Below are 16,352 nucleotides of genomic sequence, written 5' to 3' on the forward strand. Positions count from 1 at the left end.
GTGTGTGTGTGTGTGTGTGTATGTATGTATATGTAATTCAAACTCCAACAAAAATATGAACACCACCATCATTATAAAAGTTGTTTACATATTATAAATACTATTTTAATAATGTTTGTTCCAAGCACTAAATATGTAGGATATTGAGAGATAGCAGGCAGATGTTCAAAAGAGAATTACAACTGACCACTATAGAGCAGTGGAAGGCAAAAAAAAAGCAAGACAAAATATTAAGTTGTGTTTATAGACCTTTTTGATGTCATGATTTTGTAGCTGGTGTGAAGGCCATCTTGATCAGTACTTCATCGATATGGCCATAGAATACTAAACCTTTTGGTTTTTATTAAAATAAAAATCCTCACCTTACATATTTTAAATTGATTTTATTTATTTGGAGCAGTTAGAGTGAGTTCCTTACAAAACATTTTAGCTGACTGGGTTATTCAGGCAATCTTTGGCAACAGCATTACAAAGATTGCTGTGCACAGCTCTTAAATATAGAATACACACACCCTGTAGATGCACTAAAGGTTGCTCTGTAATCTGTGTATCTGTTAGCATGTTTCGTGAATGTATAGCTTAACTTCACATAGCATCCCCTGCACAACTGTTAAAGCCCAGCTTGGTGCAGGTTTTCTATCTATACTAATAAAAGGCAAAGCCCTCACTCACTCACTGACTCATCACTAATTCTCCAACTTCCCGTGTGGGTGGAAGGCTGAAATTTGGCAGGTTCATTCCTTACAGCTTCCTTACCAAAGTTGGGCAGGTTTTATATCGAAATTCTACGCGTAATGGTCATAACTGGAAGCAGTTTTTCTCCATTTACTGTAATGGAGATGAGCTTCAACGCCGTGGGGGCGGAGTTTCGTGTGACATCATCACGCCTCCCACATAATCACGCAGTACATAGAAAACCAGGAAGACCTAAAAAAAGCGCTGAAGAAAACATGCATTATATAATTGAGAAGGCAGCGAAACAATAAGAAGCGAGCGAAAGTGACACATACAACCATATTCATGAGTTCTGCTACTTCAGAAACAAAGCACGATGTAAACCTACACTTTAAATTAAGTTCATAGACAGGCTGCCGCTGGCGTTTGTAATTTAGTGCCTGCCCATATAAGGCCGTCCGTCAGCGGCAATCCAATAGCAAACTACCACGGATAAATATTCACGGGTGAAGGACTGTGCTTATGGAGAGGAAGATGAGATGGTCAGGGTGGTGTTTGACACAAACTCAGCGAAACTGCGAGAGAAAGTTTTAAGTGCCAGGACTAAGGTCACATTAAATACAGCCATGGACATAGCACGAGATGGCACCAGCACAGCTGGGAACCTTCGATGCATGTACACGAGTGGCTCACGTGAACTGGCGCGAGTGCACAGATAAAAGCAACAGTTCCAAAAGCGCTGAACAAAACCGAATTACACAATTGAAAAGGCAGCAAAAATATGAAGCGTCTCATACATACAAGCATATTCATAAATCCAACTACTGCGAAACAAAGCACACGTTGGAAAAAGTCAATGTCCCGCTAAAGGAAGACAGTGTAAAAAACCCGTGCATGCAGTGTGTCAGGTCTCAGATAAAGAAGAAGACGAGCTGTTTATTGATGCAGTAAGAAACGAATCGATGAATGAAACCTGTCATCTTTACAACGATTGACAAACACGGAATGTAACTTGAACACAACACATCCTACAAATACGAACCTGATTGAAAGAAATAATGATAATCAAATCCTTGATGACAGCAACACTCAGTAACACTCACAAAACAAATACTGTATATTGACAGTCATGTTACGTTATTTTTAAAATGTTCCCTTTTCTTTTCTAGCTTTTTAACACACTACTTCTCGCTGCGATACGCTGGTATATATATATGTATATATATATATCCGATCTACATACTCGAATAATGGATACTTTATTCGCCATCAATGATTGTTTTGGTAAAGACATACTCAGTGTATTCATTAGATGAACGGTAAAAAAGTAAGAGCGATGGGAGGATGACTTATTGAGGCATGCAGGCTGTAGTGCGCCAACTCTATCTGAATTGCGCGATCACATTTGAAAAAATATATCTTTTCAAGTTCTATTTAGTCCATATGTGTCAAACTCAAGGGGCGGGCCACATCCGCCCGGCGTGTAATTATATCCGCCCCGAGATCATTTTATATACTGTATTATTATTAATGGCCCAGGTATATGAAGCGTTGGTAACACAATAAACTACAGATCCCATAATGCAGCGCTTCAGCTACCTTGCCGAACACTTACGCGTTAATCAAGTCTAGCTTATGATGCTGCAAGTTATTGCGAAGCTAGCTCACACGATGCTGAAGAGAAAAGTTGATTCTGAAAATAGAGCCTTTAAAACCGATGGGAGGCTGAGTATATGTTTACTGAACCCATGTGTCTCATTTGTGGAGCTAATGTGGCTGTAATTACAGAATTTAATCTAAGACGGCACTATGAGACAAAACATCAGGGTAACCTGAATGCAATGCAGAAGATACAGAAAGCAGAAGAATTAAATAAGAATCTGACACTTCAGCGGACGTTTTACCGTGCACAATCACAAAGTGATTTCAAGTGAAGCTGCTTTTATGGGAGACACAAATGCACCAGTGCAATTTGCCCCACTTTCCCTGTTGCCAAGTAATGTTAAACCAAGTCGTCACTACGGTGTTCCCAAACACGCACTTTGCTGATAAACTGAGCGCACTGAGTTTGCACGGCGCTTTGGTGACTTTGAAGAACAAAAAAAGTCCGTCTACATGCGGCTCGAACCTTGTGCATGTTTGGTAGCACATATCTGTGTGAGAAGCTCTTCTCAGTGATAAAGACTAACAAAACAGCACACAGGAGTCGCCTCACTGATGAGCACCTGCAATCCATCCTGAGAATCTCCACAACACAGAACCTCACAAAACAGAAACGAACTTGTTGCCAAAAAGATGCCAGGCGTCCAGCTCTAAAATGACATATGAGCAAAGACAACTGAATGATTTGATTTGTTATTGCTGAAAGGAACACATTTTATTTATATTTCTAGGTTTTGTTATGCAGCATGTTCATATTTGAATTTGTATAATTTTGACAGGATATATTTTTATGGAGAGCAAAATCTTTTGGGATATTTAAAATCTAAGTTTATTTTTTATATAAAATTACATAAGAGTAAAGAAATTTGAATGTTTGTTCTTTTAACGTTTACTTTATTTCTAACTTGTATAATTTAGACAGGATATATTTTTATGGAGAGCAAAATATTATAAGTTGTTTAAGGTTTGAGTTGATTTATTCACGAATAATATTCCTGTCTGTTTTGACCATTCCTACCAAAGATATTTCTGTTGACTAAATAAAAATTCCTTCTATTTAAAATTTAAATAGAACTTGAACAAATATGATAGTTCATAATATCCACGCAGACTTGCAAGTTATCCGTTTTAACAAGCAGCGTATTGCACTGATACGAAATAGCTGTGTGTGCATATATGTAAATATGTCAGTATATGTATATATATGTTTATATATATATATGTGTGTGTGTGTGTATGTATGTGTGTGTATATATATATATGTATTTGTGTGTATGTATGTATGTATGTATGTATGTGACAGCAACACTCATCACTCACAACAGTGACAAAACAATTACATTGACAATCATGTTACGTTATTTTCAAAATGTTTCCTTTTCTTTTTCATTGCTTCTTTAACACACTACTTCTCCGCTGCGAAGCGCGGGTATTTTGCCTAGTACTTCATAAGTTTAGTTTAATCCAAATAGCATTTGAGTTTGTATTCATTACTGTTTTAGCCTCTAAAACCTGACGAAGAGGACTGAGGTTTTTTTAAATAAAGGCATAGCTATATATTCTCAGTTGGCTTAAACTGTACAAATAGCATCTTGTAATTTGTGCACAATCATTTTTGCCTTTCTTATGCAGGTGGGTGCAAAGAGAACAAACCGGCCTGGAATCAGCACTACAGATCGTGGATTTCCCAGAGCTCGATTTCGGTCTCGGGGTACCTTCTCTACATCACGAGCTCGATACTACAGTGGTTATACCCCTCCACGAGGAAGAGGCAGAGCTTTCAGGTCAGGGAAATCTCTCTAATCTCACTCAACCTCACTGGAAACAGACTTGGTCTCTTTTAAAAGACTGCAAAGCATGCTTTTCAGCAGAGGAGTTGGCAGTAACACAAGTCAGATGGCCTACTACCAAAAAAAAAAATGAATAAGAACTTAATCCAGTATTTGAGATATACTGTATAGACACCAGAAACTAGCAATTTGTTTTCTCTGCTCAACATTAGTATGCAACAGGGTCAGACTCCTGTTATAATTTTTTACTTTAAGAAGTAGACATTGCCATTGGTTGCTTTGTCTCTAACTATAAAGAATCCAGCCGCTCTAATAGGTGCCCATTAATCCTTCAGTGCATGGATTTTATTTTATTTTAATTTTTTTAACTTTGGATATATAATGGTTTTATCATATTCTTAGTGAATTAGTGATCATTTTGCCTGAAATATTGTTCATTGTATTATAACAAAGTAGTGAACAGTGTTTCAGTCAACAAAACGTAACAACCCTAATCGTGTAGTGGTGAGCAAGAGTGCTTTTTCACAGGCCTCTGGTTTTGCTGTATACTTTGGTGATTTTGGGGTTTGTATATGAAAATGGCAGTTAAGGTTGGAGTTGGGATGTTTTCCCCCATGGATCTTGCCACTTTAAGATTTGATGAAATACTTTTTGTGTAATTTTTATGATGTAATTGTAGTGAAGATGTCCAGGCAGTGTAAATCAATAAAGCAGCCAGTGTTTTGCCTGTGGAACAACATATTGTTCACATGGATACTTGAGGATAATTTGTGCCATTATAACAAGTCCTTTTTCAAATGGTTTCTTAAACTATTTTATTACCTTTTAGTCCATTAGAAAGGATTAGAAAATATTGAAAGTGTGTTCTCAGTACTGTATTAACATGTGTTTTCAGGAGACTGGCATGGTTCCCCATGTCGTTAATTTCAATGTTTTCATAAGCAAGTTTTAGAGTTTAACACAATCATACATTGGACAAAAATAGATTTTAATGATCAGTGTTTTTGGAATATCTTATCTGAACACTTGTAAAGTTAATTGATAATTTAGTTGATTTAACTTATTCCGATTTACATTGCCTTCTCTTCAATTTGTATGTGAATAGCAGTTGAAGTCCTTTTTCAGGCTTGTTTACAGGCTTACAGAGCTATTATAAAATATTTTAGACCTTAATTTGGTAATCTGAAGTGTTTATAATTTTTGTAAATCACTCTTTAGTAAATTTTTTATTGTTAAATTCTTAATGAAATTCTTGCTTCATATGTTTGACACATTCTTGCACCTTTTGATCGCCCTAGCTGGATGCTGCTTTTGGCATTGGTACATTCTAATCAAATGCTGTATTTGTTATACCCTTGGCTAATATCTGTCCTGTGAATAGTGCTCCTTCAAGTTCAACTGAAACACTAGTATGTTTCTTGCAGTACATACAGAAAGCTTTGAAGATGACTGTCACAGAAATTGTTTCATGATGAAATACAGTGTTGTTGCTCATAATCCAAAACAAAGCATAGAAAAATATTAATCTCAACGCTAGTGTTGCACAAATTGGTTAACCCGATGTTAGGTTTATCTGCCCATTTTCTCATAGTATTGATTTTGGCTTAACATCCTTTTTAGGCATAACCTTTGCCTGTCAGGATTTAGTACTTCTAATTGTGTAGAATTCTGGATTGTTGTGAATGATCAGTATAAAATGAGGAAATTGGCAATCATTTTAGCTGTTGGTATCTTATCCATTCTGTGTTTCCATGACTTTCATTAAATTGGAGAGTATTTAAAGAATTGTTTATCCACTCCTAGAATTCCTTTTTCCTCCATACCAAATAGCTTTTTTTAAAGGAAAACATAATTGTATGCAGAAAAGTGTTCGAATTCTCAAGACGGTTTTGTCTTTGGTGCATCTAAGTGAAATGTATGTCAGACTGTTTGAACTAAGCCATTTTGTAAGCAGTGTTTGTAAAGTGTTCAGCAACGTTGTGAATGCACCTGAAGATGCACGTTTTCTTGTGTAAGCATGACTAAATAAATTACTTAAATGTTAAATTTAGTTGGATTTTTAGTCTACTAGTGTGAATGCATGTAATTAACACCATGCCTTCAAACCAAATTTCCATTAGGCCCGTGCTTCACTTACATTCCCACCATCATTTACTTTTTCTGAAAATAAAGTGTAAATGAAGAGCACAGTGTACTGTATTTAGCAAATGGCTACCATGTGTTCACTCACTGCATCACTTTATCATATTTAAGTAAAATGATTCAGGGTAAATGTGTGGTGTTTGTGGAATTTAGTAAAGCTTTTTAAGTATTTCTTTTAATTAGCCAGATGTGTGGTATTATGGATATAAGCTTTTCTTGCAAACAGCAATAGTAGTATATCGGAGATATTCAATTTAAGGGTGAATCAGTATAGGGTCAGCTTTGCATCTATTGTGGCTGTCAAATGTCCATGAATAAAGAAATATCCTCAATTAAAAAAACAATATCTATTTGGAGTGTGTTTGGTTGCAAGTTACATATTTTGGGTGTCGCATCTATACTTTGTGCTGCCAACATCCTGCTTCTGCAAGATATAAAGTGCTTATGACTCATGCACGGTTGCTTTAAATAACCATTAGAATGAAAAATGTTTAGGAGCCTATTTTTATATATATATAATATAATATCTCATGTTGAAAAGGTGCACTTGTATGAATGAGTTAAGTTTTTAACCAAGGTTCATTAACAGTAATCTGGATTTAAAGTTGGATGGTGTTTGCAGACTTCTGGGATCTTTTCTTTTGGTTAATCAAACTCTTTCATTATGAAGTGTGCAATTGTGTAATTCCTGCCTGATGGTCTCTGTAACATAGGTTCCAGTTCAGCACACATCTTCAAGAGGATGACTCTAGGGCATCTAAATAAACTAGTAAGTTTAGTCATTGTCATCATGGTAAAGGACACATACCATTTATATTTAAGTCGCAGGAAAACTTTGTGTTAACGTTTTTATCTGGGCCAAAATAAGCACTTTATTAAGATGTTAGGAAATGCATAGTATAGCATTCAGGTGTGAAATAGTTAACTGATTTGAAAGTTGGATAATTTTCAGTTATTGGTTTCATCAAAGATACAGACATCACACTTGTTTTTAAATATTTTCCAAAAGAGGTATGTGTGATGTGTTGTGGTGATTTGTTTAGACCAACAAGCCGCTGTTTGTACAGGCAGGCAAAAGCATAGGGAACACATGTAGCCATTTCAATTGCTCAGACTGAATACTAATGACATGTTTGCCAACAGGACCTTGGCTGGCAGATACAGGAGGAAAATACTTTATGCAACACATTCAAGTTGAAATAATCTCTCTCAATCTGAATACAAAGCAGTGATCTAACCTGTAACTGAAACTGTACAGAGTATTTCTCTGTTTTTAGGACTGAAAATGTGCAAGAGGGTTGCTGCTGTTGGTATTATTTGTTGATCCATCCATCTTCTTGACCTGCTTATCCAGGACTGGGTGCAGCTGGAACCTATCCCAAGCAACTCCAAAACAAAGAAGATGCCACATGATGGACGCTGGGGGTGCAGTTTACCCATGGGGTCCAACATACATACACCATGCAGCCAATTCATTAACAAATTACATTAACTGTGGCCTTTAACATGTAAGGGACAAAATTCATTTTTTTTATCTAGCAATATTTTATATGAGGCCCCAGGCCTGCAAATAATGGTTTGACATTCATAATGTTAAATTTTGAAAGAATATATTCTGTACTTCTGAGGAGCAGAATTCAAATGCTATTAATCCTGAAAACTACTCTTCATGGCATTTCCCACCTTCCATCAATAGATTTACATGATCTAAAGAAAAAACACTGCTGTATATTCCTGACGAATTACAAGCTTGCCTTTTTATGTTTGTGAAGCAAGTGGAGGCTTGCTGTATATATAAGGAGAGGGAAATATGGTGCTATTTAGTTTGCTTTTAAGATATTTGTTTGGCACATGATAAAATATTTTAAAACATTTTAAGATGCCATAATCTAGTATCCTAAGTGCAAATAGAGGAATAATCAAAATGTAATTGAAAATAATACAAATCAAAACAACATTGTAAATATTTTGCTTAAACATTAAGGTGGTTGTTTAAATTGAGTGACTTTGGGTTCTTTTATTATTGGCACAAATTATCCTCTGCTGTGTTTTAGGAAGTTTGATTTGTTGATTAGGAGTAGATTAGATTGTTCAGCAAACCAGGGATGACTTTCACTAAAGTAGTTATTGGGAGATTCAAATTTTTATTTTTCATACTGGGTTTTATTTTTAAAATAAATATTGCTTTTTTTCTGTAGACTGCTGCCCGTTTTTTCTCTCTGAAAGCCAGCATTAACAGTGTTTTGATTTGTGCTGGTCTCTCGGGCAGAGTATGGCAGGTTACAGTGGTGTTAAGTTTACTGCCATTCAGTTAAAAACAACAGTACCTAATAATTTATTTAAATTTTGTGTTCCAGTTATGTAGCATGTAAACTATAGCACATTTCTAACAATTGGCTAAAACCAATTTTCTATTCCTGAAGAGTGTATCCTTTTTTTTTTTTTTTTTTTTTGCCCTTCATATCTTTTCTATACATATGAATGTATATCTAAAGTATTACCATGTTCACACTTCATAATAATATTAGGCATAGCTGTGTGCTGAAGCAGAAGAGCTTTGTGCTTTTGGAGGGGTGCACAGATTTTTTAGCAATTGCTAAGTTGTTCTACCATATCATCAGCTACTATATCCAATTCCAGTTTTAAAAAGATGTATTCTATAATAAAACTCCTTTCAAATTACAAAATTTCTGCAAAGGTACATGTTTGTCATTTTTGTTTAAAAAGCCATTAATGTTTCACATTTTTTTGTGAGCATAGTTTCAGACAATATATTTATAAAAACAAAATTAAGTACTGATGTGTAGCTTTGAGTTTACAAGTTACCTCTAAATGTAATTTTATGTAGCAATTGCTGCAGTAATACAGCATGAATAGTAATTTTTTTTTTTTTTTTTTTACTATTAAAAAAAATTAAGGTGTTCAAATTCAGAAAACGGTTTCATTGGCAATGGTAAACATCTCAAAAGATGTGTGGTACAAGTTCTTAAACTAATTCAAAATGCTTGTCAATTGCAAACTAGAACCTGAAATATTGAAGTTTTACCTGTGCAAAGTTTTCAGTGAAGTAATTGAAGACTTTTTTTTATTACATGCTAAGTTTAACTTTATTACTAATAATTCAGACAAATTATTCTCCCCCATGACAGTCTCATTCGCTGTTGCAAGTGTCTCCGATTCAGGCTTGCAGAAGATAAATGGAATACCTCTATGTTTGAATATTAAAAATTTTAAATTTGTCACTAAAAGGACTAGTAAAGTATTTCTAAATCTGTTTTTTCTTTTTTTTAACCAATATAAATATCCCGTTGTCTTGATGCGTTAAGTGGGAAATGTTATGGTGCTACCTGCTGAAATTCACCTACTTGTCAGATATGTTCAGGTACTCGTTAGGTACTTAATAAATGACACATAATGAAATAATCAGTGTTGCTTTTTAGGCAATATTTGACTACTGTGCACCCCAACCAAGAAAGTAGTCTCCCGTAACATTTTGTACCCATTTACTAAGTAATTGGATTTAAAAATTTGTGCAGCCATCTTTGCTGTCATTAATTCTTTTGTATTAAATTTTTTTTTTTTTAAAAGTCCCTTTAACTGTTTACTCTTTAAGGCAGCCCTCTTAAAATTTAATTCACAGAGCAGTGTTTACCTTTTACGTAACTTTTATCCTACTTTTTTAAAATATTAAAGTGTTTCGGTTTTTTGACCTTGCGAGAAATGTACTGTTTAGTGAAGGTGATCCTTGGTTGCTGTTAAGCTTTTTTTTTTTTTTTTTTGCCTTATTTGCTGTTGTATCTGTTATTTGCTCGTACTGTAGTTCATGCAACAGATATGCTACCATGCATGCATTAGCAAGCATGTGCATGATGTCCTTGTGTAAACATGTAGATAAGGGGATTCCTGCACACATTGTTTGTTAATACAGTGTGTTACAAGCCCTCCATTAGTTTTCATTGCTTCAGATCTGATACAGTCATACACTGAGACAGGGTTGTATGTGGAGGTTTGTTTGAATTACAGTTGGCATTTAAACTTGAGCTTGCCTGTAATAATTGACTTAATGTTGTATGCTCCAGATACTCTTGCTGTATCAGGTCTGAACCAGTGTTCATGAACAACCTATTTGGATTATGTACATTTATGAAAACTATTTGGGGTTCATATACCAGTTGTTTAACTAGTGTTAATATTGTCACATTGGGCCACAACCCCGTAGCCGCATAAGGAGTTGGAGTGCTGGGTTAACTTCTGGCCCTTGGTTCATTTAGTGTCTGGTTATCTTCACCCATTTCCCTGGAGCAAAACAAAGGTTTGCTGCTTAGTTGTCATATCTGCTAATACTTGTGATGGAAGTTTCTTTTTAAGTAGTGATATAACATTAATTGGTTTCTTTTGAGCTTAAAAGTAGCCCAATACTATATAAACTTCTGTGGTATACTAAAGCCTTCATATAAACAGGTTGGCAGTGATGCCAAGATGTGGACTACTGATGGTACCAGCTGAGCTTCGGCCCTCTTGGAGCACCACTCATAGATGATGCACCTGAGACCAACTATATACATTTTCACACCAAAATTCATACCTTCAGCACTGGCCTGTGTGTGTCCTCTTTAACTTCATACTCAGAAGTAATTTTTTCACAACTTAAATGACATGTAGTTAAAAGCACAGTTATATACCAATCCCTTCTTGATTGGAATTTGAACTAACACAATTAGTTTTGATTAATTTGGCACGCCTGGCTGGATTCACATAATTCAACTTTAATTTTGCACCTCCATTTTCTTTCTGGCTTTCAGATGCTGTCAAGGCTTCATGCATTTTGGTATCTGATAGGAAAATTTTTAAATTCCTTTGATATTAAAATAGCCCAAGTTATTCACAACAAAGGACTACATCTGAAATTTAACGTTACATAGTATTGAAATTGGCTGTCTTTGTCTTAGTCTTGTGCTTACTGGCAACTAAGGTGAATGGATACACTTTGCCCTTAATTACACACAGTATTCTAAAGATTATAGAACTACTCTTCCTCTGGCTTTTATACACAATGCTGTTTAAGTAGCCACTGGAGATGGCATCCTACTACATATTTAATGTTACAATTTAAATCTGCTGATTGATTATGCCCCTCTTTATTTGAGTGAGTTTAGGTTGTAACATTAAAATGTATTTGCCCATTTTTTGCTTTTATTTTCTCCATTTCTTGTCTGTGCATACTTGTGCAGACCTTTTAGTATTTCCTGTTTCCATAATTCTTTTAAGTAAAGAATGTTAGCTCACACTCATGATTTGGTTCTCTAATGTTACAACCTAAACTCACTCTCTGTTCTCTTTCTCTCTCTCTTTTCTAGGGGCCGTGGGCGAGCGACTTCCTGGTATTCCCCTTACTAATTATCTCCCCCACCCATAATCCCAAAAAAGAGAGAAAGAAAACAAAACACAAACAAAACAGTTAAAAGTAAATGGAAAAGAGGAAGAAAACCAGAAGAGACAGAGACAAAAAAAAATTAAAAAAAAAAAAAACCTTCTGTCCCAAACAGGCCTGGAGCAAGGGAGTCTGGGCTTGATGGTTAAAATTGTTACCTTGATATTGTGCTCCATATTGATAGCAGGCAAGTGTACACGCCTGGGTGCACACATACACACGTCTGTGTATGAAGGTGCACTGTCCCAGCAGTGGGTAAGATGACTTAGGGGATTTGGTTGGGGTGGCCTTGCTCTTTGTGACAATAATCAGAGGAATCTCTTTATTTTAAATGTTTCTGGGGCACCACAAGTGAAACTGTTTGAAGCCATGGGCTGTTGTTTTTCATGTGGCTGAGTGATCCTTGCCCTTTGACCTAGCTTCTGTGTTTGCTTTATGTTAACCCCTCTTCTGTGCTCGCTCGCTCTCAGCTTAATACCTGGAAATCACTGCATTATTTGTGTTCCTCTTACATGTTTGCACTTTCCACTATCCTGTAGCATAATTTTATTTTCTTCCACTTATCGTTTAACTTTTAGAAAGAAAAAAGCAACATTCAAATTCTGAAGCTAATTTGCTCTTTGCATTTAGTAAAATTATTTTAATTCAAGGTTTTAAAATGTTAAAAAATCCAGATATTTCATTAAGGGAGCAGTTTTATGTTGCCTACCCAGTCCTCATTACCCCTGCTTTCCCAGTAAATTTCACCTTTTAATTTCCCTTTACAACCCACTCTTATTTCTTTATCACCTGTTGTCCTCATGTCAAAGCATCTGGCATTGTATACATATTGGCTGTATTTGTGCTTTGTTTTCATTTGCAAAGTAATCATTTAACAGAGTACTTTGGCCTGTTGCGCTTTAGCTGTGTTGTTTGTAACATTTTCATTGTTTGCTTCCTACTTTTCCTCTCCCTATGTTGTTGCAGGGTTCTCACTTTGTGCTGTCAGTCCAACTCCTCCTTTCTCTACTGTCTCCCCCTATCCCTATATATTAGACCACTTCTTCTCGTTGCAGGTTTCAGGACCAGTGGAGACTGACCACCCCTCCTCCCGTGGCTGCAGCACCCCCTACAGTGTCGGCGCCGTCTCTCTCTCTTTCCGCTCCTGCAATTCACACTCACCCCATCCTGTCCGTTTGGGGGCGGGGGTGGGGGTCAGGGTGACCACAGGCCTGCGCCTGGGGGACTATACTACAATAACAAGCGCTGAGCTCCACTCAGCAAGAGTCATAGAATAAGCAAGCTAGCGCCAGCTGTTAAAAACGAGAGAGAGACAGACACAGAGAAAGGGGGTTATTGTAGAGCGACTGCCCTGCTCGTCAGTCCCCATTTCAGACAGTGGGGCCTGAGGAGTAATATGGCAGGCTTAAATACTGAAGGGTGGGGGGAGCTTTCTGTTTGAGCGATATGAGGTTGGGGTTTTGAGGGTGAAAGAAATGGTTTGGCTTTATTTTTTTTTCTTTTCTTTCTTTTTTTTTTTTTTAAACCTGTAATTAGAGGAGAAAAAAAATAAAGAAAAAATTGTTTAAAATGTATTTCCTTGTTGAGTTTTTCTTTAACATTTGCTTTGTTTCACATCATCTGTAGAGTAGTAAAAGTAATAAGGTCATTCTTTCCATAGATGATGGTGAGTGTTTCAGTTAATACACAGCCAGCTGGGGATTGATTTCTGCTGACTGTATTGATAAATGCTTATTAAACAACTTTGTACTATGGCCGAGAGCAGGTCATAAGTGCACTACATATTTTTGAAGTGTACTCCCAACTCTTATGTGCTGTTGAAAAAATGAAAAAAAAGATGGCATGCCTGGATCAGACCTCTTCTCCAGAATTCTGTGTCCTGAGGCAAACTACCTCAACGTAAAGTGATCAAAGGTTTGAGACATGGTATCATGACAAGGCTCTTAGAAAAGTTCCATTTGACCAGACATTTACCACAGATGGATAACACTTTATCACAAGACTTGGACCAAAACCTAGACCTAATTTACTTCCACAAACCTTAATTAACAACAAAATTACACCAGTGAATTTAAAGGATGATACTTACTATATCTCAAGACATGATCAGTAGTCCAGTAAGAGGATGGTAAAGCTGGGATTGAAAAAAATTGTGCTGATTTTGTGCCACTTAGACATGATTTTTTTTGTAAATCCCCTAAATTGCAAAGTAATGAAAAGGTAATTCTGTCATGGTTCGAGGGTTGTCTATTACTAGTAAACATTCAACCATATTTTTTAAACCTGGTACAGCGTTAATCTCTGCCTTACTGTTGTTTTGAACATGGGATCTTGAACAAAGCCATGTGAGTCGTTAACATGATTTTAATATATAGATATATTTGGCAGGCTTTAAGCAAGCAAAAAATGCCATAGTACAAATGCTGTGTGGTGATTCTGATATTCCCAATCCCACATAATTTCTGAAAATAAATGCCATAGGTACTGTATAATGGGAGTTTGCTGGTGTCAGTCTGCAAAATGTACTAGCTGTTTTCTGAATCTTTTACATGAGGTGATAAATACATTTTATCCTGACCAACTAAGAGATACCAGTAAAACTAAACAAGTCATCTTTGAAATCCTGTAAAACCCTTAGAATAATTTGCATTTTTATTTATATATCTATACTAGCAAAATACCCGCGCTTCGCAGCGGAGTAGTGTGTTAAAGAAGTAATGAAAAAGAAAAGGAAACATTTTGAAAATAACGTAACATGATTGTCAATGTAATTGTTTTGTCACTGTTATGAGTGTTGCTGTCATAAAGGATTTGATTATCATTATTTCTTTCAATCAGGCTCGTATTTGTAGGATGTGTTGTGTTCAAGTTACATTCTGTGTTTGTCAATCGTTGTAAAGATGACAGGTTTCTTTCATCGATTCGTTTCTTACTGCATCAATAAACAGCTCGTCTCGTCTTTATCTGAGACGTGACACACTGCATGCACGGGTTTTTTTTTTTTTTTACACTGTCTTCTTTTAGCGGGACATTGACTTTTTCCACCGTGTGCTTTGTTTCCGCAGTAGCTGGATTTATGAATATGCTTATCAGACGCTTCATATTTTTTGCTGCCTTTTCAATTGTGTAATTCGGTTTTGTTCAGCTCTTTGGAACTGTTGCCTTTATCTGTGCACTGCGTCAGTTCACGTGAGCCGCTCGGTGTACATGCATCGAAGGTTCCCAGCTGTGCTGGTGCCATCTCGTGCTATGTCCGTGGCTGTATTTAATGTTACCTTAATCCTGGCACTTAAAACTTATCTCGCAGTTTCGCTGAGTTTGTGTCAAACACCACCCTGACCATCTCATCTTCCTCTCCATAAACACAGTCCTTCACCCGTGAATATTTAGTGGGAGTTTGCTATTGGATTGCCGCTGACGGACGGCCTTATATGGGCAGGCACTAAATTACAAACGCCAGCGGCAGCCTGTCTATGAACTTAATTTAAAGTGTAGGTTTACATCGTGCTTTGTTTCCGAAGTAGCAGAACTCATGAACATGGTTGTATATGTCACTCGCTCGCTTCTTATTGTTTCGCTGCCTTCTCAATTATATAATGCATGTTTTCTTCAGTGCTTTTTGGAGGTCTTCCTGGTTTTCTATGTACTGCGTGATTACGTGGGAGGCGTGATGATGTCACACGAAACTCCGCCCCACGGCGTTCAAGCTCATCTCCATTACAGTAAATGGAGAAAAACAGCTTCCAGTTATGACCATTACGCGTAGAATTTCGATATAAAACCTGCCCAACTTTTGTAAGGAAGCTGTAAGGAATGAACCTGCCAAATTTCAGCCTTCCACCCACACGGGAAGTTGGAGAATTAGTGATGAGTCAGTGAGTAAGTGAGGGCTTTGCCTTTTATTAGTATAGATACACACACACTAGCTCTTTCTGGCTTGACATGTTCAAAGTGCATCCCTCAAAGAGCCCTTCAGATTTGGTAACATCTGTTTTATTACATCACCCCACTCAAAAGAGTGGGACAGCTTTTCTCACCAATATTCCCTGATAAACACAAACTAATCGGTGTAATACTGACAAATCATCGTCAAGATGGAATTCTCACTTGCCATCATTCTAAGGACTGCCTTAGAACTTTAATTTTTCATGTAAATAAATTACCTTGATTCTACTGTTTTAACTGTTGTTAGGACTCTGGTTTTTATAGTGATGTATCAAAGTGTTATTGTTCTTTATGAACTGATGAGTACATTTTTCTTGCCTGCAATTAGCCTACAAATTCAACCTTTTAGGTACCCATATGCAGATTTCTTGTTTTAGTTATGTAGAATGGATTCAAATGACACACAACTAATTTCTATAGTCAGTGTCTTGCTGTCTTGAACAGCATCCTTAATTCTTCATTATGGTTCACTTGAAAGCATTAACATTTTCTTCTGTGGTCCATGTCAAAGACCAGTCAAGAAATGTCCTGCCACAATAAAATTCTGCAGCCTTAAGTTTTCACTAAAGCATAAGAAGAGGGCTCAATAAGTGAGTATCTGAATGTGTATTGTTGTCTTGCATTAGGATGGTCAGTGATGGCGTAATACTTAAATTTTTTGGGGTTTTCTGCATCTATGTTGACTTGGTTCTAAAACAAGAAACATT

At 36.4% G+C, this 16,352-nt stretch overlaps 1 protein-coding gene across 3 annotated transcripts in view; it reads left to right on the top strand.

Moving 5' to 3' along the window:
- pabpn1 (poly(A) binding protein, nuclear 1) overlaps positions 1 to 13,236 on the top strand; it is a 43,767-nt gene extending 30,531 nt beyond the window's left edge. The window contains exons 6-7 of one of the 3 annotated variants that reach the window (XM_039747265.1): positions 3,970 to 4,121; positions 11,627 to 12,273. In XM_039747265.1, coding sequence (XP_039603199.1) covers positions 3,970 to 4,121; positions 11,627 to 11,666 — 192 coding nt within the window. In that variant the 3' untranslated portion in view covers positions 11,667 to 12,273. Of the gene's footprint in view, positions 1 to 3,969; positions 4,122 to 11,626; positions 12,274 to 12,755 lie in introns of those variants that run through there. The other 2 variants (XM_039747256.1, XM_039747275.1) reach the window with 2 other exon arrangements.
- Positions 13,237 to 16,352: the final 3,116 nt, after the last annotated feature.

The sequence above is a fragment of the Polypterus senegalus genome, chromosome 1 (genome assembly GCF_016835505.1).
Source record: "Polypterus senegalus isolate Bchr_013 chromosome 1, ASM1683550v1, whole genome shotgun sequence".
Lineage (NCBI taxonomy): Eukaryota > Metazoa > Chordata > Cladistia > Polypteriformes > Polypteridae > Polypterus > Polypterus senegalus.